The 24,830-nt window shown below is 44.8% G+C and overlaps 1 protein-coding gene across 2 annotated transcripts in view; it reads right to left on the minus strand.

Moving 5' to 3' along the window:
• The window catches only part of LOC106583629 (plexin-B1), a 265,716-nt gene that overhangs the window by 4,286 nt on the left and 236,600 nt on the right, over positions 1-24,830 (minus strand). For both annotated transcript variants that reach the window (XM_014168018.2, XM_045705108.1), the window contains exons 25-35: positions 18,239-18,456; positions 16,483-16,661; positions 13,703-13,769; positions 10,986-11,132; positions 10,435-10,600; positions 5,352-5,455; positions 5,038-5,122; positions 4,669-4,829; positions 3,905-4,065; positions 2,318-2,465; positions 2,001-2,141 (exon numbers count right to left, since the gene is read on the minus strand). In XM_014168018.2, the coding sequence (XP_014023493.1) occupies positions 2,001-2,141; positions 2,318-2,465; positions 3,905-4,065; positions 4,669-4,829; positions 5,038-5,122; positions 5,352-5,455; positions 10,435-10,600; positions 10,986-11,132; positions 13,703-13,769; positions 16,483-16,661; positions 18,239-18,456 (1,577 nt within the window). The remainder of the gene's footprint in view (positions 1-2,000; positions 2,142-2,317; positions 2,466-3,904; positions 4,066-4,668; positions 4,830-5,037; positions 5,123-5,351; positions 5,456-10,434; positions 10,601-10,985; positions 11,133-13,702; positions 13,770-16,482; positions 16,662-18,238; positions 18,457-24,830) is intronic.

Below are 24,830 nucleotides of genomic sequence, written 5' to 3' on the forward strand. Positions count from 1 at the left end.
TTTTCACACATCTTCACACAATAACCCATAATGACAAAGTGAAAACATGTTTTTAGACATTTTTCTAAATTTATTGAAACTGAAGTACAAAAATCTCATTTACATAACTATTCACAGGTGCATCCAATTTCCTTTGATCATCCTTGAGACTTCACTACAACTTGATTGGAGTCCACCTGTGGCCAATGGCCAATTCAATTATTTGGAAATGATTTAAATAGAAACAGACCTGTCTATATAAGGTCCCACAGCTGACAGTGCCTGTCAGAGCAGAAACTATACCATGAAGTCCAAGGAACTGTACATAGATCTCCGGGATAGAATTATGAGGAGGCATATATCTGGGGATGGGCATAAAACAATTTCTAGAGTGTTGAAAGTTTCTGAGAGCACAGTGGTCTCCATCATTGGGAAATATAAAAAATATGAAACTACCCACTCAGCTGTCTGATCAAACTGAGCCACCGGGCAAGAAGGACCTTTGGTCAGGGAGGTGACCAAGAACACAATGACCACTCTGACAGAACTACAGAGTTCCTTGGCTGAGCTGGGAGAACCTGCCAGAAGGACTATAGTCTCTACAGCACTTCACCAATCTGGGCTTTATGGGAGAGTGGGCAGACGGAAGACACTCCTGAGAAAAAGGCACATGGTAGCATGCCGGGAGTTTGCAAAAAGGCACATGAAAGACTCAGATCATAAGGCACACGATTCTGTGGTCTGATGAGACAAAAATTGAACTCTCTAGCCTGAATGCAAAGAGCTATGTCTGGAGAAAACCAGGCACAGCTCATCACCCGTCTAACACCATCCCTACCGTGAAGCATGGTAGGTGGCAGCATCTTGCTATGAGGATGCTTTTCAGCAGCAGGGACTGGGAGACAGGTAAGGATAGAGGAAACAATGAATGGAGCCAAATACAGGCAAATCCTTGATGAGAACCTGCTTCAGAGTGCAAAGACCTTAAACTGGGGCAAAGATTTACATTCCAACAGGACAATGACCAAGCATACAGCCAAAGGAATGGTGGAATGGCATCAGAACAGGAATGTGAAAGTCCTTGAGTGGCCCAGCCAAAGCCCAGAATTGAATCCCATTGAAAATCTGTGGAAAGACTTGAAGATTGCTGTTCACCGCCGCTCCCCATCTAATTTAAGAGCTTGAGAAAAATTGCAAGGAAGAATGGGCGAAAACCCCCAAATCCAGATGTGCAAAGCTGATAGACATACCCAAGACGACTCAAATCTGTAATCGCCGCCAAAGGTGCTTCTACAAAATGTATTGAGTCAGGAGTGTAAATACTGCAAAAAATTCTAAAAACATGTTTTCATTTTGTCATTATGGGGTATTGTGTGTAGATTGGTGAGAAAAAAAAATATATTGAATGTCATTGACCTTCCGAGAGTTGGTTTAATGTTGGACCAAGCTTGTGTGTGCAGAGCGGCACCAGAATTAAAAACGTCTTACCTTTTTGTAGTTAATTCAATGTGAAACGTGATAACTATAGTATCCTTAACTAGCATTGAAAAAGTTAATCCATTCTTGTCTAATTAAAAATCTCCTTAATTTCTGAATCACACTTGTAAAGTCAATGGCCTACAGTAACCTACGCTTCGGAGAGGGAGGGGCAGGTAGTCTACACACTGGCAAAGATTTTTAGCTGGCAGGAAGACACTGGAATACGTTTCTGAGTGACATAGTGAGGCGCTTTGTTGCAGGACTGAAAAAAATGCCCTGAACGTAAAAGAACGTTCTTAACCGGTTCCAATGCTTTTAAAATAACGGTTCTCTTCCAGAACTTTCGTTCCCTGAACTTGATCCAACCCCTGAAAATAACCAATTAAAAGAATAGTAAACTCAAATGTAATTTTTTTTTTGGATTCATCAATAAATGTCAAGTTGAAGGTAGAGCACTTTTAGTAGAGTGCAAAAACTGTGACGATGATGCGTTTGAGTGAACAGTGTTTTACTGAATGAATAAAGTGAAGTAAAAGACCAACCCTGGATAGTTCTGCTAGAGCGGAGTTCATCTCCTGGTCACTGGCAGAGATGGTCTGTCTGATGTCAGCGTAGTACCTTTCCACCATCTGCTTGTAACGGGGGATATCTCTGGCATAAAGCAGTTTGTTTATTGGTGAATCCTAGAGAGAGACAGAGAACGTGAGGGTGAGAGAGATTACCAGTTGTAAAGAATCACCTCCACAGTTTCCCATGGCCCAGTCAACTCCTCCCCAGACGGGTTGGGTTAAATGTGGAACACACATTTCAGTCGTACAACTGACCAGGTATCCCCATTCCTTTCCCCCCTCTCGCTCACCCTGCCCAGTTTATGCTCTGAGGTGGTGCAGGAGTCCATGAAGGTCTGGGAGATGACCGTTAGCACGGCGTCCACGTGGTCCGAGGGCTGGACGTCAAAGATAAACTGGGGGTTCTTTACAATGTTGATCCAGAACCTCAGGGGCAAGCTGGACGGAGGGAATGAGGGAGGGAAAGGGAGTTACATGTATGGATAAGAACTGTTATGTTCATATGTTACATATATCATCCAACCACATTATAACGTAAACACACATACACGCATGCAAGGACACAGACGTGGATGGTCTCAGGAATCTGTGTGTGTGTGTGTGTGTGTGTGTAGTGTGTACCTGTTGGTCTTCTAGATGTGGAAGGAATCAGGATGTGTGTGTGTGAGTGTGTACCTGTTGGTCTTCTAGATGTGGAAGGAATCAGGATGTGTGTGTGTGAGTGTGTACCTGTTGGTCTTCTAGATGTGGAAGGAATCAGGATGTGTGTGTGTGTGTGAGTGTGTACCTGTTGGTCTTCTAGATGTGGAAGGAATCAGGATGTGTGTGTGTGTGTGAGTGTGTACCTGTTGGTCTTCTAGATGTGGAAGGAATCAGGATGTGTGTGTGTGTGTGAGTGTGTACCTGTTGGTCTTCTAGATGTGGAAGGAATCAGGATGTGTGTGTGTGTACCTGTTGGTCTTCTAGATGTGGAAGGAATCAGGATGTGTGTGTGTGTGTGTGAGTGTGTACCTGTTGGTCTTCTAGATGTGGAAGGAATCAGGATGTGTGTGTGTGTGTGAGTGTGTACCTGTTGGTCTTCTAGATGTGGAAGGAATCAGGATGTGTGTGTGTGTGTGAGTGTGTACCTGTTGGTCTTCTAGATGTGGAAGGAATCAGGATGTGTGTGTGTGTGTGTGTGTACCTGTTGGTCTTCTAGATGTGGAAGTAATCAGGATGTGTGTGTGTGTGTGAGTGTGTACCTGTTGGTCTTCTAGATGTGGAAGGAATCAGGATGTGTGTGTGTGTGTGTGTACCTGTTGGTCTTCTAGATGTGGAAGGAATCAGGATGTGTGTGTGTGAGTGTGTACCTGTTGGTCTTCTAGATGTGGAAGGAATCAGGATGTGTGTGTGTGTGAGTGTGTACCTGTTGGTCTTCTAGATGTGGAAGGAATCAGGATGTGTGTGTGTGTGAGTGTGTACCTGTTGGTCTTCTAGATGTGGAAGGAATCAGGATGTGTGTGTGTGAGTGTGTACCTGTTGGTCTTCTAGATGTGGAAGGAATCAGGATGTGTGTGTGTGTGTGTACCTGTTGGTCTTCTAGATGTGGAAGGAATCAGGATGTGTGTGTGTGTGTGCGCATGTGCGCATGTATCCATGTACATGCATGTGTTTGTCTGTGTGTTTGCTTGTACACACTCGTGAGTGTGTGTGTGTGTGTGTGTACCTGTTGGTCTTCCAGATGTGGATGGTCTCAGGGTCGGTGTGTGTGTGTGTGTGTGTGTGTGTGTGTGTGTGTGTGTGTACCTGTTGGTCTTCCAGATGTGGATGGTCTCAGGGTCGGTGTGTGTGTGTGTGTGTGTGTGTGTGTGTGTGTGTGTGTGTGTGTGTGTGTGTACCTGTTGGTCTTCCAGATGTGGATGGTCTCAGGGTCGGTGATGGCGTGGTGCTGCGCCTGGTCGTCCAGCAGGTCAAAGAAGTACTTGACGGCCAGCGGAACGGGACGACTGGTGGACAGGATCACCGTGAACAGGTCGTCCACAAACTTCTGCAGAGTGCCCTGTGGAGGGAGAAGGTTAGGGGTTTTGCGCAGTTTTGAAAGTCAATGTGGGAGTGTATGTGTGTAGTAATAATTCATTATAATTTGAGGGGTGATTATGTTTGTCCTGTTACACACTTGTGGAAATGAGTTCTCCAACCCAGAGACACCCGGAGGGAGTGGGGTCACAGCCAGGGTCACAAGTACCCAGAGACACCCGGAGGGAGTGGGGTCACAGCCAGGGTCACAAGTACCCAGAGACACCCGGAGGGAGTGGGGTCACAGCCAGGGTCACAAGTACCCAGAGACACCCGGAGGGAGTGGGGTCACAGCCAGGGTCACAAGTACCCAGAGACACCCGGAGGGAGTGGGGTCACAGCCAGGGTCACAAGTACCCAGAGACACCCGGAGGGAGTGGGGTCACAGCCAGGGTCACAAGTGTCCAGCGCCCCTGGAGAAATTGGGGTCAAGTGCCTTGCTCAGGGCACAGCGACAGATGTTTCACCTTGTCGGCTCTGGTATTCAAACCAGTGACCTATCAGTTACTGGTCTAACCTCCAGGCTACCTGCCGTGTGTGTGTGTCTACAGTATCTGCCGGGCGTGTGTGTGGGTCCAGTATCTACCTTCATGGAGAGCAGACGTGTGAGGTAGATCTCTGGTATTGCCTTGGCCCTCTCCCTCACGCTGCCGCGGCGGTGCTTGGGTAGCTCAGGCTCCTCGCCGGCCTTGACCAGGTGCCACAGCCTCACCCCGCCCTCGTCTGCATCCTCCAGCATGGGCGTCTCTGAACGGGGGAGGAGGACAGAAGAAAGGAGAAAGGGCCATTTAAAATGTTACATTATTTGACATATTTCACAAAAGTGAACATTTCAGTCAACGTTTCAGCCTAGTGGCCTTTCTCAAGATGAGATGCATCCATACTTATTCTACAAAAACTGGAACAACAAGACATTTCCCAGAGAGAGTGGAACTAAAATGCAAGTGCAACTCACTTTCACCTGCCACGTAGTCGTGGTTGTCGTGGTGGATGTGTTTGCTGTGGCGCGGGACCAAAGCCACTGTCGCGCCATCTGCAACCTGAAACACAACCACAACAGTGTTAGACATCTCTCATGAATACAATACAGATGCACTATGAAGGCTTATGAATGCTTTGTGAATGCTTATGAAGGGTTAATGAAGTGTAATACCATTAATAAAGGCTTAGAAACATGAATTAGATACAATCTTAAAACCACTCTGAATGCTTTACGGAGTGTTATAAACTCTTTATAAAGCTTTACGACTGCTCGATGTGGGTGCAGACCTTGTAGTGTTGGAGTGTGTTGAGGCGTTTCCAATTGCCCTGGACAATAGACGTCAGGTCTTCATCAGACAGGATCAGATGACCTGCTACACCAGACCTCCACTCTGAAACACACACAGTATGTTAGACAGGCCTATACACAGAATGTTAGACAGGCCTATACACAGAATGTTAGACAGGCCTATACACAGAATGTTAGACAGGCCTATACACAGAATGTTAGACAGGCCTATACACAGAATGTTAGACAGGCCTATACACAGAATGTTAGACAGGCCTATACACAGAATGTTAGACAGGCCTATACACAGAATGTTAGACAGGCCTATACACAGAATGTTAGACAGGCCTATACACAGAATGAAACAGAACACTATTATAATACACTATACATCACTTTAGGCTCAGTCACTACCAAGTAACATTCATCAGATCCGGTGAGTGAGTGAGTGAGTGAGTGAGTGAGTGAGTGAGTGAGGGAGAGGTACGCGTCGGCGTGAAAGTGTGTGTGTGTGTGTATGTCTGTGAGCGTCTGCATGCACATCTTCCCAGAGGTGGGACCAAGTTACTATTATTCAAGTCACAAGGTTCGAGTCTCAAGTCAAGTCCACGTCGTGCATTCTAACAGCAAGTCAAGTCCACGTCGTGCATTCTAACAGCAAGTCAAGTCCACGTCGTGCATTCTAACAGCAAGTCACGTCCACGTCGTGCATTCTAACAGCAAGTCACGTCCACGTCGTGCATTCTAACAGCAAGTCAAGTCCACGTCGTGCATTCTAACAGCAAGTCACGTCCACGTCGTGCATTCTAACAGCAAGTCAAGTCCACGTCGTGCATTCTAACAGCAAGTCAAGTCCACGTCGTGCATTCTAACAGCAAGTCAAGTCCACGTCGTGCATTCTAACAGCAAGTCACGTCCACGTCGTGCATTCTAACAGCAAGTCAAGTCCACGTCGTGCATTCTAACAGCAAGTCACGTCCACGTCGTGCATTCTAACAGCAAGTCAAGTCCACGTCGTGCATTCTAACAGCAAGTCACGTCCACGTCGTGCATTCTAACAGCAAGTCACGTCCACGTCGTGCATTCTAACAGCAAGTCACGTCCACGTCGTGCATTCTAACAGCAAGTCAAGTCCACGTCGTGCATTCTAACAGCAAGTCACGTCCACGTCGTGCATTCTAACAGCAAGTCACGTCCACGTCGTGCATTCTAACAGCAAGTCACGTCCACGTCGTGCATTCTAACAGCAAGTCACGTCCACTTCGTGCATTCTAACAGCAAGTCAAGTCCACGTCGTGCATTCTAACAGCAAGTCACGTCCACGTCGTGCATTCTAACAGCAAGTCACGTCCACGTCGTGCATTCTAACAGCAAGTCAAGTCCACGTCGTGCATTCTAACAGCAAGTCAAGTCCACGTCGTGCATTCTAACAGCAAGTCACGTCCACGTCGTGCATTCTAACAGCAAGTCACGTCCACGTCGTGCATTCTAACAGCAAGTCACGTCCACGTCGTGCATTCTAACAGCAAGTCACGTCCACGTCGTGCATTCTAACAGCAAGTCACGTACACGTCGTGCATTCTAACAGCAAGTCAAGTCCACGTCGTGCATTCTAACAGCAAGTCACGTCCACGTCGTGCATTCTAACAGCAAGTCAAGTCCACGTCGTGCATTCTAACAGCAAGTCACGTCCACGTCGTGCATTCTAACAGCAAGTCACGTCCACGTCGTGCATTCTAACAGCAAGTCACGTCCACGTCGTGCATTCTAACAGCAAGTCACGTCCACGTCGTGCATTCTAACAGCAAGTCACGTCCACGTCGTGCATTCTAACAGCAAGTCACGTCCACGTCGTGCATTCTAACAGCAAGTCACGTCCACGTCGTGCATTCTAACAGCAAGTCACGTCCACGTCGTGCATTCTAACAGCAAGTCAAGTCCACGTCGTGCATTCTAACAGCAAGTCAAGTCCACGTCGTGCATTCTAACAGCAAGTCACGTCCACGTCGTGCATTCTATTAGCAAGTCACGTCCACGTCGTGCATTCTAACAGCAAGTCACGTCCACGTCGTGCATTCTAACAGCAAGTCACGTCCACGTCGTGCATTCTAACAGCAAGTCACGTCCACGTCGTGCATTCTAACAGCAAGTCACGTCCACGTCGTGCATTCTAACAGCAAGTCACGTCCACGTCGTGCATTCTAACAGCAAGTCACGTCCACGTCGTGCATTCTAACAGCAAGTCACGTCCACGTCGTGCATTCTAACAGCAAGTCACGTCCACGTCGTGCATTCTAACAGCAAGTCACGTCCACGTCGTGCATTCTAACAGCAAGTCACGTCCACGTCGTGCATTCTAACAGCAAGTCACGTCCACGTCGTGCATTCTAACAGCAAGTCACGTCCACGTCGTGCATTCTAACAGCAAGTCACGTCCACGTCGTGCATTCTAACAGCAAGTCACGTCCACGTCGTGCATTCTAACAGCAAGTCAAGTCCACGTCGTGCATTCTAACAGCAAGTCAAGTCCACGTCGTGCATTCTAACAGCAAGTCACGTCCACGTCGTGCATTCTAACAGCAAGTCAAGTCCACGTCGTGCATTCTAACAGCAAGTCACGTCCACGTCGTGCATTCTATTAGCAAGTCACGTCCACGTCGTGCATTCTAACAGCAAGTCACGTCCACGTCGTGCATTCTAACAGCAAGTCACGTCCACGTCGTGCATTCTAACAGCAAGTCACGTCCACGTCGTGCATTCTAACAGCAAGTCACGTCCACGTCGTGCATTCTAACAGCAAGTCACGTCCACGTCGTGCATTCTAACAGCAAGTCAAGTCCACGTCGTGCATTCTAACAGCAAGTCACGTCCACGTCGTGCATTCTAACAGCAAGTCAAGTCCACGTCGTGCATTCTAACAGCAAGTCAAGTCCACGTCGTGCATTCTAACAGCAAGTCAAGTCCACGTCGTGCATTCTAACAGCAAGTCACGTCCACGTCGTGCATTCTAACAGCAAGTCACGTCCAGTCTTCAAGTTGTCAAGTCAAGTAAAAATATTAATCTTTAAGTCAAATTTTCACGTCAAGTGAAAAACTAAATCCATACATGCAATAACTTGTTCAACTCCAAATCTTTGTCTATTTATTGAGGCTACCAGACATCCCTTTTCATGATTTTGTCTTCTCTAATTGTAAAATATGAACCATGTCGCTGGCACAAGGCAGGTTAATTTACAGGTCTTGATCCAATGGTGAATGTACCATATCATACCAAATATACATGGGAAATAGCCCAAAATAAATATCCTCTGTACCAGGCTTATTAACCAGTCCTATCTGAACGGACACAGGTAGTGGGCAAGACTGTACAGCCTCCCCTTGTGAAACCACATGGAATCTGTCTAACAGGAGCTCCAACAGGTAGGCCTACATAATAACATTATTATTAGAATATTACAAACACTTGGCCCCCAGGACCATAGAATTACACAATTGGCAAATACAACCAGTAAACAGGTTCTACAATGTAAAAGGCAATTTCTACATTGGTACAGTCGGCTTAATCACATATAATTATTTATAATGATATTTCTTTCAGCACGCATTATTTTCTGTTATTCTGACTCCAAAGAGATCTACTGTGTGTACTGAGGCCGTGCGCTCCTATTACGCACAACCAAAATGACAGAGACACACGGAACTCCGACAGAACACGGGAAATATCAACAAAGGAAACCATACATTGAATTAAATAAACAGAACTTCTACCTCATGAGTCTTGCGAACGTTCATGTGTGCTTTAAACATCGCGCCCACTCAGAGCAGGGTAAGAAATGTTTGGCTAAATTAAAATGCATCGTAGGCCTATTAGACATGAAACAGAAATGTCCACATGTTGCAAGAGGTACGGGGATGAAATGATGAATCGCTAGTAGTTATTTTAGTATTAAATGGAATATAGATTTAGAATATAGATTTACCACATAGGGCCTGTGCATTTAGCAAAAGCAAACATTTGAACAAGAGAAAAAAGCAATCTCCACTGGTGGGAGTTTGGAGAGCATCTTCCCACAGTAGGCTTATAATTCATTTTAACAACAAATTCCAAATGCTAGCTTAAGTTAATTCTACATTTCAAGTAATTATTACATACCAAAAGAGCTTTAAGGCCTATGCAAGTAATTGTTGCCCCATTACTGGTGAGCTTGCAAAGTAAACAGTTAATATTATTGATCGCCAAACAATTTTTGGAGCTGCATATTTATTTATTATGGCAATCCTCTCTCCCTACAATTTGAAGTTTGAGCTTCACCCGATCCAATAGCTGTACAGAAAATCAGCAATCTGTTTGCTAGCTCACCCGACCTGTGTTGATTGACAGTTTGCTGGTCCAATCAGAGCGCAGAGTGTGCATTTCACTAACCTATCTGTTGCAACTTGCATGTTTTTTTTTTTTACAAGGGCGATGCTGTGGCACCTGTCTCTGGTTGCGTGTAGAGTAATGCCACAAAATGAGTGACAAAACATTACAAAACCTGGAGAGATAATTTCAAGTCATCAGCTTCAAGTTAAAGTCGAGTACCAGGTCTTGAGGCTTCAAGTCCAAGTCAAGTCATTTTATTTTCTATCAAGTCGAGTCTCGAGTCATCAAATTTATGACTCGAGTCCGACTCGAGTCCAAGTCATCTGACTCGAGTCCACAACTCTGCATCTTCCTGTGTGTGTGTTCCTCACCCAGGTCCAGAGAGTCTGTGTGTGTGTGTGTGTGTGTGTGTGTTCCTCACCCAGGTCCAGAGAGTCTGTGTGTGTGTGTGTGTGTGTGTTCCTCACCCAGGTCCAGAGAGTCTGTGTGTGTGTGTGTGTGTGTGTGTGTGTGTGTGTGTGTGTGTGTGTGTGTGTTTCCTCACCCAGGTCCAGAGAGTCTGTGTGTGTGTGTGTGTGTGTGTGTGTGTGTGTGTGTGTGTTCCTCACCCAGGTCCAGAGAGTCTGTGTGTGTGTGTGTGTGTGTGTGTGTGTGTGTGTTTCCTCACCCAGGTCCAGAGAGTCTGTGTGTGTGTGTGTGTGTGTGTGTGGGTTCCTCACCCAGGTCCAGAGAGTCTGTGTGTGGCCGGTGGGAGAAGGAGGTGCCCTTGTAGACCTGGTCCAGGAGTTTCTCCTTCACCTGGGTGATGGTGTCTATATCCAGCACCTTGGAAGGAAGCAGCTGCATCTCATTCACCCCCCCACCCTGCATCAACACGTTCAGGGTCTGGGAGAGAGGGGGGGGGGGGATGATGAGCTTTCAATCACTCACTAAACACACGTCCCTGGATGGTCTTTACATCTATTTATCTCTGGTTTGTGTGGTTAGACTGAGTCCCGCTTGTGAACCAACACTGGACTTTTCCCCCCTTACCAGCTCTGACTTAGCTGATAACTACTGTAGGAATTGAGGAAAAATGTACTCACTATGACTGAGATATGTGGTTGTCTCACTTAGCTATCTTAAGATAAATGCACTAACTGTAAGTCGCTCTGGATAAGAGCGTCCGCTAAATGACTCAAATGTAAAAAAGAACGTGTATGAGTTGTGTCTGAACGTGTGAATGTGTGTGTTTGTCTTTGTGTGTCCGTATGAGTGTGTGGATCCTCACCAGGGTCTTGTACTCAACATCCTCTCGGAGCAGACGGTTGTCGTTGAGCGTGTATTTGGCCTTGCCCGTCACAGCGTCCACCGGCCCCTTGTCCACCTGGTGCTTGATAGCTCTGAACAACATGTAGAGAGACTCGCCTGCAGAGTCCTGGAGAGAGGGGGAGACAACAACAGTTAGCATCATGCTAGCGAAACAGGTAAACAGTCAGTATAATGCTAACAAATCAGGTAAACAGTCAGCATAATACTAACAAATCAGGTAAACAGTCAGCATAATGCTAACAAATCAGGTAAACAGTCAGCATAATGCTAACAAATCAGGTAAACAGTCAGTATAATGCTAACAAATCAGGTAAACAGTCAGCATAATGCTAACAAATCAGGTAAACAGTCAGCATAATACTAACAAATCAGGTAAACAGTCAGCATAATACTAACAAATCAGGTAAACAGTCAGCATAATACTAACAAATCAGGTAAACAGTCAGCATAATGCTAACAAATCAGGTAAACAGTCAGCATAATACTAACAAATCAGGTAAACAGTCAGCATAATGCTAACAAATCAGGTAAACAGTCAGCATAATGCTAACAAATCAGGTAAACAGTCAGCATAATACTAACAAATGTATGTAAACAGTCAGCATAATACTAACAAATGTATGTAAACAGTCAGCATAATACTAACAAATGTATGTAAACAGTCAGCATAATACTAACAAATCAGGTAAACAGTCAGCATAATACTAACAAATCAGGTAAACAGTCAGCATAATACTAACAAATCAGGTAAACAGTCAGCATAATGCTAACAAATCAGGTAAACAGTCAGCATAATACTAACAAATCAGGTAAACAGTCAGCATAATACTAACAAATCAGGTAAACAGTCAGCATAATGCTAACAAATCAGGTAAACAGTCAGCATAATGCTAACAAATCAGGTAAACAGTCAGCATAATACTAACAAATGTATGTAAACAGTCAGCATAATACTAACAAATGTATGTAAACAGTCAGCATAATACTAACAAATGTATGTAAACAGTCAGCATAATACTAACAAATGTATGTAAACAGTCAGCATAATACTAACAAATGTATGTAAACAGTCAGCATAATACTAACAAATCAGGTAAACAGTCAGCATAATACTAACAAATCAGGTAAACAGTCAGCATAATACTAACAAATCAGGTAAACAGTCAGCATAATGCTAACAAATCAGGTAAACAGTCAGCATAATACTAACAAATCAGGTAAACAGTCAGCATAATACTAACAAATCAGGTAAACAGTCAGCATAATGCTAACAAATCAGGTAAACAGTCAGCATAATGCTAACAAATCAGGTAAACAGTCAGCATAATACTAACAAATGTATGTAAACAGTCAGCATAATACTAACAAATGTATGTAAACAGTCAGCATAATACTAACAAATGTATGTAAACAGTCAGCATAATACTAACAAATCAGGTAAACAGTCAGCATAATACTAACAAATCAGGTAAACAGTCAGCATAATGCTAACAAATCAGGTAAACAGTCAGCATAATACTAACAAATCAGGTAAACAGTCAGCATAATACTAACAAATCAGGTAAACAGTCAGCATAATGCTAACAAATCAGGTAAACAGTCAGCATAATGCTAACAAATCAGGTAAACAGTCAGCATAATACTAACAAATGTATGTAAACAGTCAGCATAATACTAACAAATGTATGTAAACAGTCAGCATAATACTAACAAATGTATGTAAACAGTCAGCATAATACTAACAAATCAGGTAAACAGTCAGCATAATACTAACAAATCAGGTAAACAGTCAGCATAATACTAACAAATCAGGTAAACAGTCAGCATAATACTAACAAATCAGGTAAACAGTCAGCATAATACTAACAAATGTATGTAAACAGTTGGCATCATGATAACCAATCCGGTAAACAATTAGCATCATGCTAACAATCATTGTCCTGGGAAAGACGAGGAGACATGACATTTACCAACATGCTAAAAATGTATTCCTCCATTTTGCCTGCTAATGAATGCTAATGCTAGTAGCCATTTTGACCCAGGTAAGATAGCAAAGTCTGCATAAAACTGGCATGGACAACATAGCCAAGATTTACAACGCTGGAATAAAGCCTAGAGCTAGTCGGAATTCTTTCAAAGTGCATCCTTCCTTCCTTGAAGTCATTACTGAACAGGTGAAAGCCATGTGCTGGCGTCCTTTCATTTCTGTCCAAGTGGCTAAACAGTGATCACTTCCAGGATGTACTCGGTCCTGACACGACTCATGTGGAACACAGCGAGGGACAGCTGTGACATACTGCTCTGGATAAGAATACTAGAAATACAATATTCGCACAGAAAGGGGTTGAGCTTTGATTGGTTCTCTTAAACGCTTTTTTCTGTCCTTAGAGGTTTGGACCTCACTTTGTTTGGATGTGAAAGTCTAACAGTTGTATTAGAAGGGGTGCGGTGCCCTTGGGGTCAGTTTGTGGTTGTACATGTGGGTGTTGGAGTGACAAATACACAGAGGAGAACCAAATCAGTAAAAAAAGAACAGCCCTTTTCATTAACCAACATTTCGTGCCATCAACATCAAGGAACCTTTCCAGACTCTGAAGTCAGGAAGACTGAGATTGGTGTCAGCCAGACGAATCGTTTCCTCCTCTGTGTGGAAGTAATTCCTGTGGACCGACTCACCCTGAGGAACGCATAGAGGCTGATGGACATCCAGTTGGTCAGCAACTTCTCCACCACTGTCTCCGTTCTGTAAAGCAAAAAATCACTTACACATATTGTCTCTCCTACACACAATGACCTGCACCCCCCCACACACCCTGACCTACACCCCCCCCACACACACCCTGACCTGCACCCCCCCACACACTCTGACATACAACCCCGCACACACACCCTGACCTACAACCCCCCACACACACCCTGACCTACACCCCCCACACACCCTGACCTACAACCCCCACACACACCCTGACCTACACCCCCCCACACACACCCTGACCTACACCCCCCCCACACACACCCTGACCTACACCCCCCCCCACACACCCTGACCTACAACCCCCCACACACACCCTGACCTACACCCCTCCACACACACACACACACCCTGACCTGCACCCCTCCACACACACACACACACCCTGACCTGCACCCCCCACACACACACACACCCTGACCTGCACCCCCACCACACACCCTGACCTGCACCCCCCCACACACCCTGACCTACAACCCCCACACACACCCTGACCTGCACCCCCCCACACACCCTGACCTACACCCCCCCCACACCCTGACCTACACCCCCCCCACACACACACCCTGACCTGCACCCCCCCACCCACACACACCCTGACCTGCACCCCCCCACCCACACACACCCTGACCTGCACCCCCCCACCCACACACACCCTGACCTGCACCCCCCACACACACACACACCCTGACCTGCACCCCCCCACACACCCTGACCTGCACCCCCCCACACACACCCTGACCTACACCCCCCCACACACACCCTGACCTGCACCCCCCACACACACCCTGACCTACACCCCCCACACACACCCTGACCTACAACCCCCACACACACCCTGACCTACACCTCCCCCACACCCTGACCTACACCCCCCCCACACACACACACCCTGACCTGCACCCCCCCACACACACACCCTGACCTGCACCCCCCCCACACACATCCTGACCTGCACCCCCCACACACCCTGACCTACACCCCCCCACACACCCTGACCTGCACCCCCCACACACCCTGACCTACACCCCCCCCCCACACCCTGACCTACACCCCCCCCACACACACCCTGACCTGCACCCCCCCACACACCCTGACCTACACCCCCCCACACACCCTGACCTACAACCCCCCACACACACCCTGACCTACACCCCCCACACACCCTGACCTACAACCCCCCACACAAACCCTTACCTACACCCCCCACACACACCCTGACCTGCACCCCTCCACACACACCCTGACCTACACCCCCCCACACACCCTGACCTACAACCCCCACACAAACCCTTACCTACAACCCCCACACACACCCTGACCTGCACCCCTCCACACACACACACACCCTGACCTGCACCCCCCCACACACACACACACCCTGACCTGCACCCCCCCACACACACACACACCCTGACCTGCACCCCCACCACACACCCTGACCTGCACCCCCCCACACACCCTGACCTACAACCCCCACACACACCCTGACCTACACCCCCCCACACACCCTGACCTACACCCCCCCCACACACCCTGACCTACACCCCCCACACACCCTGACCTGCACCCCCCACACACCCTGACCTACACCCCCCCACACCCTGACCTACACCCCCCACACCCTGACCTGCACCCCCCCACCCACACACACCCTGACCTGCACCCCCCACCCACACACACCCTGACCTGCACCCCCCCCCACACACACCCTGACCTGCACCCCCCCACACACACCCTGACCTGCACCCCCCCACACACCCTGACCTGCACCCCCCCACCCACACACACCCTGACCTACACCCCCCACACACCCTGACCTACACCCCCCCCCCACACACCCTGACCTGCACCCCCCCACACACACACACACCCTGACCTGCACCCCCCACACACCCTGACCTGCACCCCCCCACACACCCTGACCTGCACCCCCCACACACCCTGACCTACACCCCCCCACACTCCCTGACCTACACCCCCCCACACACACCCTGACCTACACCCCCCACACCCTGACCTACACCCCCCCACACACACACACACCCTGACCTGCACCCCCCCCACACACACACCCTGACCTGCACCCCCCCCCACACACACACCCTGACCTGCACCCCCCCCACACACACACCCTGACCTACACCCCCCCACACACACACCCTGACCTGCACCCCCCACACACTCTGACCTACACCCCCCCCACACCCTGACCTACACCCCCCCACACACACACCCTGACCTACACCCCCCACCCACACACACCCTGACCTGCACCCCCCACCCACACACACCCTGACCTGCACCCCCCCACCCACACACACCCTGACCTGCACCCCCCACCCACACACACCCTGACCTGCACCCCCCCCCCACACACACCCTGACCTGCACCCCCCCCCCACACACACCCTGACCTACACCCCCCACACACACACCCTGACCTACACCCCCCCCACACCCTGACCTACACCCCCCCCACACACCCTGACCTGCACCCCCACACACACCCTGACCTACACCCCCCCACACACCCCCCCCACACACACCCTGACCTACACCCCCCACACACACCCTGACCTACACCCCCCCACACACACCCTGACCTACACCCCACACACACACACCCTGACCTACACCCCCCCCCACACACACACACCCTGACCTACACCCCCCACACCCTCTCCATCCCTTCCTATCTTACCTCCGCAGCATGAGTTTAGGGTTCTTGACCACGTACTGCTCCACCAGGTCATTGAGCAGGGTCTTGAGGATGTCTGTGAAGTACTCCAGTTTACCATGCAGCGCTACCGTCAGGAGAGAGGCCACGTAGGCCCGGTCCCTTGGTGAGAACGTCCGCTGGCTCTCTAGAGTATGGATGAACTGGTAGGGAGGTGGAAGAGGAACAACAGAGTGAGAGATAAAAATGAACAGCTAAATATCTCTCCCATTATATTTCAACCAGGGGAGGCTGGTGTAGTGAAGAGGATGGTTCCCCTCCATTATATTTCAACCAGGGGAGGCTGGTGTAGTGAAGAGGATGGTTCCCCTCCATTATATTTCAACCAGGGGAGGCTGGTGTAGTGAAGAGGATGGTTCCCCTCCATTATATTTCAACCAGGGGAGGAAGGTGTAGTGAAGAGGATGGTTCCCCTCCATTATATTTCAACCAGGGGAGGCTGGTGTAGTGAAGAGGATGGTTCCCCTCCATTATATTTCAACCAGGGGAGGCTGGTGTAGTGAAGAGGATGGTTCCCCTCCATTATATTTCAACCAGGGGAGGCTGGTGTAGTGAAGAGGATGGTTCCCCTCCATTATATTTCAACCATGGGAGGCTGGTGTAGTGAAGAGGATGGTTCCCCTCCATTATATTTCAACCAGGGGAGGCTGGTGTAGTGAAGAGGATGGTTCCCCTCCATTATATTTCAACCAGGGGAGGCTGGTGTAGTGAAGAGGATGGTTCCCCTCCATTATATTTCAACCATGGGAGGCTGGTGTAGCGAAGAGGATGGTTCCCCTCCATTATATTTCAACCAGGGGAGGCTGGTGTAGCGAAGAGGATGGTTCCCCTCCATTATATTTCAACCAGGGGAGGCTGGTGTAGTGAAGAGGATGGTTCCCCTCTGTAATTTCAGTAACAAACAAAAAACGTATTGAGGAATCCCCCTTGTTATAAAATTATACCTGTGTCTATTATAGGCTACCGCTACACAGTTTCAAAACCATAGAAATATAATCCATAGAATGGGCTTGGAACCTCTAATTCTGGTAATTTGACTGGTAAACTCATGGGTGCATTTGCAATGGCTAACTGGTATTGTGATGAGATCTGATGCTGGATTGCCATGGTACAATATGATGCTAACTAATGTGGCTCATGCAATGCAATGTATTTTTTGTAATGTCAGTTGAGTTGACTCAACAAATCACAGCACAGATTGATGGGTACGTTTCCTGCTTTTACTTCCTGCTTTGCTCCTATGGGTACACCAGTCCACCCATTTTGCCATCATTGACTTGGGAGGCCTTTTCTATGGATTCTATTTCTATGGTTCGAACCCTCCCGAGTGGCGCAGCGGTCTAAGGCCTGCATCTCAGTGCAAGAGGCGTCACTACAGTCCCTGGTTCGATTCCAGGCTGGATCACATGCGGCCGTGATTGGGAGTCCCATGGGGCGGCGCACAATTTGCCCAGTGTCGTCCGTGTTTGGCCAGGGTAGGCCGTCATTGTAAATAAGAATTTGTTCTTAACTGACTTGCCTAGTTAAAGGTTAAATAAATAAAAAATACATGTTTAGTATTGCCAGGTGAGGTCAGCTACCAATATTCTTCAATGCATTCATACCTTGCCTGCTTTCCTTCAAAAAAACTTGTCTAAATCAAACTTGTTTTAGACTATCAAGAGTCCAATAACATAGTAAGAATCGGTTCTTTCGCCAATCGTCATCACTGCCCCCCTACCTTAGTGAGGAAGAGTTTGCTGTTGAGCAGGTTAGAGAGCTGCACCAGGCCCTGCTCCACTGTGGCCCGCCGACTCTCCTGCACGTCCAGATCCCTCCGCAGGGGCGACTCGCGGTGGCCCGGGAAAAAGATCCGCTCGGCGTAGCGCCGGTAGTCCAGGAAGGGGATGCCCGAGCCCACCAGGTCACTGGACATGTCCATCATCTCCGTCATCAGGTCTAGGGGAGCAGGGTCAGGAGTTCAAAGGTTAAGGGGGTGTAACTTCTTATTTTTTTTATTAACCCACCCCCCCTATTCAGAGGACACATATCTTGTTGGTTTTTTTACAGCTTTTGTGCTACATTTTACATTCATGGTACTTTTATATATAATCACATAATACATTACCAAACATAAGCTCATTAATGCTGTCGTTCTGCCCCTGAACAAGGCAGTTAACCCACAGTTCCTAGGCCGTTCTTAATGTTCTTAACTGACTTGCCTAGTTAAATAAAAGGTTAAATAAAGAATAAAATAAATAAAAAATAAAATCCCAACTCTCAGTCACTCTCAGCCCATCCCACCTATCATCATAGACCACCCTCATTTGGTTTCCATGTGCCATGTATTTTTCAATTGTGCTGTGATGTTTTACATACATGTTGAACCTTTCTAATAGTATAGAATCCACATGAAACATTTTCCTACGACTATTATTACATTATTTATTGACTGACTATGGCTTTCCAAATCGACCAACACTGCTATATGTAAGGTTCATTTTAAGTTAATGTTGTGATTTTTTAACCATTCCTGAACCTTGTCTTCCCTGTGGCTCAGTTGGCAGAGCATGGCGTTTGCAACACCAGCATGGTGTGTGCAACGCCAGGGTTGTGGGTTCGATTCCCACGGGGGGCCAGTACAAAAAAAAAAATGCATGGTATGAAATGTATGCATTCACTACTGTAAGTTGCTCTGGATAAGAGCGTCTGCTAAATGACTAAAAATAATAATAATAATTTAAAAAAGAACCTGTAACCAGAAACAAGCTACATAGGGGCAATAACAGTATAAATGATCTAGTGATTCTGTCTCTTCGCAGCAAATCTACAGAGCTAAGATTGTTGTATGCCCCATAAATATATATTGCCACCATTCTGTTGGTGGCAAGAATTGTGTAAAATAATTTAAATTGAAACACTAAGTGTTGAATCAAGTGTTTTTTGTACCAGTTCATAAACCATGTGACATGGAATCGGTACATCGAAAATCTCTTCCCATTTATTTTGCAACCTGTATGGTGCAGCTGTCAACATTTTTTCCTCAAATGAAACTGGTACATTTTTCTATTTATGCCAGTTCCTTTCAGCCAGTTTGTATCTTTAATATATGGCAGGCAAACAAGTTCTCTACCTGCTCCCTTTTCCCCCTGCCTCCTCCATTTTTGTGGTAATGCTGCAAACAGTTGGTTGTAAGATTGGATTGAGCAGACATTCCCATATATTTTCCATAGCTGCATGTGACATAAATCCTCCCTTTATATTCATAATATAATTAATAAATATAATCCAATTGAAGATTTTTTTCCATAAATAATGCATTTTTATTTATCAGTATATTTGAGTTTGACCATAACATTTGTTCTATCTTTTCTGGAGGATAAAACTGAAATTGTAACCAGCTTTGTATAGCTTGTTAAAGAAAGGGCGATACTTTCAACAAAATGTAATTTCAATTAGCCCGAAATGAGGTGTAATCTGTATAAAAGAAAAAAGGCAATTTTTAAACAAAGGATGAGCCTTTCTTAATAATCTACCGGATAACTATTTTGGGTTTAAGTATAATTTATGTATGAGTGAAGCGTTTAGTGAGAGATTTAAAGCTTTAATATTTAATCATTTTACTCCCCCAAAATCATATTCATTATATAAATTAGGCACGTTTAATTTTGTCTGGCTTAGCATTCCAAATAAAATGAAATATTTTTAGCTCATATGATTTTTAAAAACGAGTTGTCTGGAGTAGGTAGTGCCATTAGTAAGTAAGTAAACTGTGATAAGACCAAAGACTTAATCAATGTGATTTTTCCATAAAAAGAGAAGTATTTATCTATTTAGAATAGGATCTTAACTATTTTTGCAAACATTCTATTGAAATTGATTGTGGTAAGTTCATTTATATTTTTTGAGATGTGAATACCAAGTTTGTCTAACTTCACCATCCGCCCATTTTAATTGGTAAACTACAACGTAGTGTAAACACTTTTTTTAATGATCCAATACGTAATATGACACACTTGTCATAATTAGGTTTTAGTCCAGAGAGGCTAGAAAAGTTATCAAGATCTTCAATGAGACTGTGTAGGGATCCAGATTGCGGACTTAAAAAAACTTGAATCATTGGCATACATTGACACTTTTGTTTTTATCCCCTGGATTTCTAACCCCTTGATGTTCTTGTTGGATCTAATTTTAATAGCAAGCATTTCAATGGCCATAATAAATAAATATGGAGACAACGGACAGCCTTGTTTTACTCCTCTTAAAAGCTCAATACTTTCTGAGAAGTAACAATTATTTACTATTTTACATCTGGGGTTGCTGTACATAACTTAAACCATTGTATAAGAGATTTACCGAAATGAAAGTAATGAAGGCATTTATATATAAATTCTAGTAGTACTTTAACGCCTTTTCAAAATCTGCTATAAAGACCAGGCCTGGTATCTTTGGTGTTTCATAGTGTTCAATTGTTTCAAGTAATTCTCGTATATTATCGCCAATATATTGTCCATGTAAAAAACCTGTCTGATTAGGATGAACAATATCTGGTAAAACCTTGTTCATTCCATGTGCTATGCATTTCGCCAGGATTTTCACATCACAACCTTGAAGTGTAAAAGGCGTCCAGTTTTTTTTAAATGGACTGGATCCTTAAACTTACCACCTGGATCCTGTTTTAGTAGTAATGAAATCAGACCTTCTTGTTGAGTACCTGAAACGCTACCATTTGCATAAGACTGAGTACATCAAAAAAAGGTCTGAAATCTCTCTACTGGTATATCATCAAGCCCTGGTGTTGTTCCAGACTGAAAATATTTAATTGCCTAAAAAAAGTTCCTCTTCTGTAAGTTGGCCTTCACACAGGTCTTTCTGTAAATTTGTTACATTTTACATTATTATTATTATTATTATTATTATTATTATTATTATTAGGAAAGAAATATTCCACTTAACATCATTCAGTGTAAATGGAGGAGCTTAAAATATTTTGCTTCCTCTTTCAAAATAGAATTTGGTGAATCATGGTTGACTCCATTTGTAATGAGTTTATGTAAATTCTTTTTGGTAGCATTTCTATGTTGAAGATTCACAATTTTCCATCCAATTTGCTTTATTTTTGTAATACATTATACTTGATTGTTCTTGAATAAATACCTCCAATTCCTTTTGTTTTTCCTCTAACCTATGTTGTGCCTCTACAGTTCAGTTTCCATTACCATCTACCTACACTGTTACTTCCTCTATTTCCTTTATTAGTCTAATCTCTTTTAACCTAAACCGCTTTTGTTTTAATTATGAGTATTGTATTGTATGGCCTCTAAAAATACATTTAAAAGTGTCCCATACAAGGGGGTGTGACCTTGCTCGGAACATGTGCCAATCAAAAAAGGTCTGACTTTTATTTGTTTTGTTTATTTGGATCCCCGTTAGCTTTTGCAGAAGCATAAAATCCAATAAAATTGTATTTGTCGCATGCTTAGGAAACAACAGGTGTTCCCAACAATGCAGAGAGAAAAATAGAAAAATAATAGAAAGATAATAAGAGGAGGAATAAATACAACAATAAATAAACAGGAATAGTTACAAGAGCAGCTACTTTCTGTGGTCCAATAAACTAAACATGACAAGTAACAAAGCACTGATACACAAGGACAGTCACACACATTTTAAATAAAACGATATACAAACAATACAACTAAAAACAATAAAACAAAAAAGTATGTGTGTGTTAGAGAGTGTCTGTGTGTGTCCACTCACAGTCCCCGCCACTCCAGTGAAAGTCAGTGGAGAAAAGAGGCCCCTTAAAAAGGCTATACTTTTGGATTTTAAGCTAAAGGGTCAACTAAATGAACAGATATATTGTCCAGAAGTTACCTCATTGGACAGAAAGGGGCACACACTCCCCCCCACAACCATGAGAAACATCCCTCGGGGTGCTCGACTCATGGTTTTTAATGTTGTCAATGTTATTGTAGAGCCAGGTTTCCACACTTTGGTCTGGACAATAAAGTTTATTATAGTCCAACTGAACGATGGACTGCTGACGTTGAAACTAGATGATGAGAATTGTGTTATTGCTTCAAAAGCAATGAATGTTGACATTGGGCGAGGAGTGGGGCCAAAATTAAACTTGTTATTGTCAGAAGCCCACTGAGTGGAATTTGAAGACATTTTATACGCACAGGGATTATATGATGAGATCATTTTATTAAAAAAGTTAAAAAACAAAATGGATCCATCCGCGTCAAGGATAAATAAACACACAGGGGGTTCTCAAGCATCTCGTTTTTCTATTTTTCCTAGCTTCTAGCAGAGTTCTATCAGGGTTCACAAACTGAAAGGATTGGATATTCTAGCAGAGTTCTATCAGAGTTCACAAACTGAAAGGATTGGATATTCTAGCAGAGTTCTATCAGAGTTCACAAACTGAAAGGATTGGATATTCTAGCAGAGTTCACAAACTGAAAGGATTGGATATTCTAGCAGAGTTCTATCAGGGTTCACAAACTGAAAGGATTGGATATTCTAGCAGAGTTCTATCAGGGTTCACAAACTGAAAGGATTGGATATTCTAGCAGAGTTCTATCAGAGTTCACAAACTGAAAGGATTGGATATTCTAGCAGAGTTCTATCAGAGTTCACAAACTGAAAGGATTGGATATTCTAGCAGAGTTCACAAACTGAAAGGATTGGATATTCTAGCAGAGTTCTATCAGGGTTCACAAACTGAAAGGATTGGATATTCTAGCAGAGTTCTATCAGGGTTCACAAACTGAAAGGATTGGATATTCTAGCAGAGTTCTATCAGGGTTCACAAACTGAAAGGATTGGATAGGTGAGAAATATAGAAAGATCCTGCTACTCTCCTATTGGGGGGTTAGTAATATATTAAAATGTCTCTCTTCCCATGTCTCTCCTATTGGGGGGTTAGTAATATATTAAAATGTCTCTCTTCCCATGTCTCTCCTATAGGGGGGTTAGTAATATATTAAAATGTCTCTTCCCATGTCTCTCCTATTGGGGGGTTAGTAATATATTAAAATGTCTCTCTTCCCATGTCTCTCCTATTGGGGGTTAGTAATATATTAAAATGTCTCTCTTCCCATGTCTCTCCTATTGGGGGGTTAGTAATATATTAAAATGTCTCTTCCCATTTCTCTCCTATTGGGGGGTTAGTAATATATTAAAATGTCTCTCTTCCCATGTCTCTCCTATTGGGGGGTTAGTAATATATTAAAATGTCTCTCTTCCCATGTCTCTCCTATAGGGGGGTTAGTAATATATTAAAATGTCTCTTCCCATGTCTCTCCTATTGGGGGGTTAGTAATATATTAAAATGTCTCTCTTCCCATGTCTCTCCTATAGGGGGTTAGTAATATATTAAAATGTCTCTTCCCATGTCTCTCCTATTGGGGGGTTAGTAATATATTAAAATGTCTCTTCCCATGTCTCTCCTATTGGGGGTTAGTAATATATTAAAATGTCTCTTCCCATGTCTCTCCTATTGGGGGGGGTTAGTAATATATTAAAATGTCTCTTCCCATGTCTCTCCTATTGGGGGGGTTAGTAATATATTAAAATGTCTCTTCCCATGTCTCTCCTATTGGGGGGGGGGGTTAGTAATATATTAAAATGTCTCTCTTCCCATGTCTCTCCTATTGGGGGGTTAGTAATATATTAAAATGTCTCTTCCCATGTCTCTCCTATTGGGGGGTTAGTAATATATTAAAATGTCTCTCTTCCCATGTCTCTCCTATTGGGGGGGTTAGTAATATATTAAAATGTCTCTCTTCCCATGTCTCTCCTATTGGGGGGGGGTTAGTAATATATTAAAATGTCTCTCTTCCCATGTCTCTCCTATTGGGGGGTTAGTAATATATTAAAATGTCTCTTCCCATGTCTCTCCTATTGGGGGGTTAGTAATATATTAAAATGTCTCTCTTCCCATGTCTCTCCTATTGGGGGGTTAGTAATATATTAAAATGTCTCTTCCCATGTCTCTCCTATTGGGGGGTTAGTAATATATTAAAATGTCTCTCTTCCCATGTCTCTCCTATTGGGGGGTTAGTAATATATTAAAATGTCTCTTCCCATGTCTCTCCTATTGGGGGGTTAGTAATATATTAAAATGTCTCTTCCCATGTCTCTCCTATTGGGGGGTTAGTAATATATTAAAATGTCTCTCTTCCCATGTCTCTCCTATTGGGGGGGGGGGGTTAGTAATATATTAAAATGTCTCTCTTCCCATGTCTCTCCTATTGGGGGGTTAGTAATATATTAAAATGTCTCTTCCCATGTCTCTCCTATTGGGGGGGTTAGTAATATATTAA

This window comes from Salmo salar, chromosome ssa22 (genome assembly GCF_905237065.1).
Source record: "Salmo salar chromosome ssa22, Ssal_v3.1, whole genome shotgun sequence".
NCBI lineage: Eukaryota > Metazoa > Chordata > Actinopteri > Salmoniformes > Salmonidae > Salmo > Salmo salar.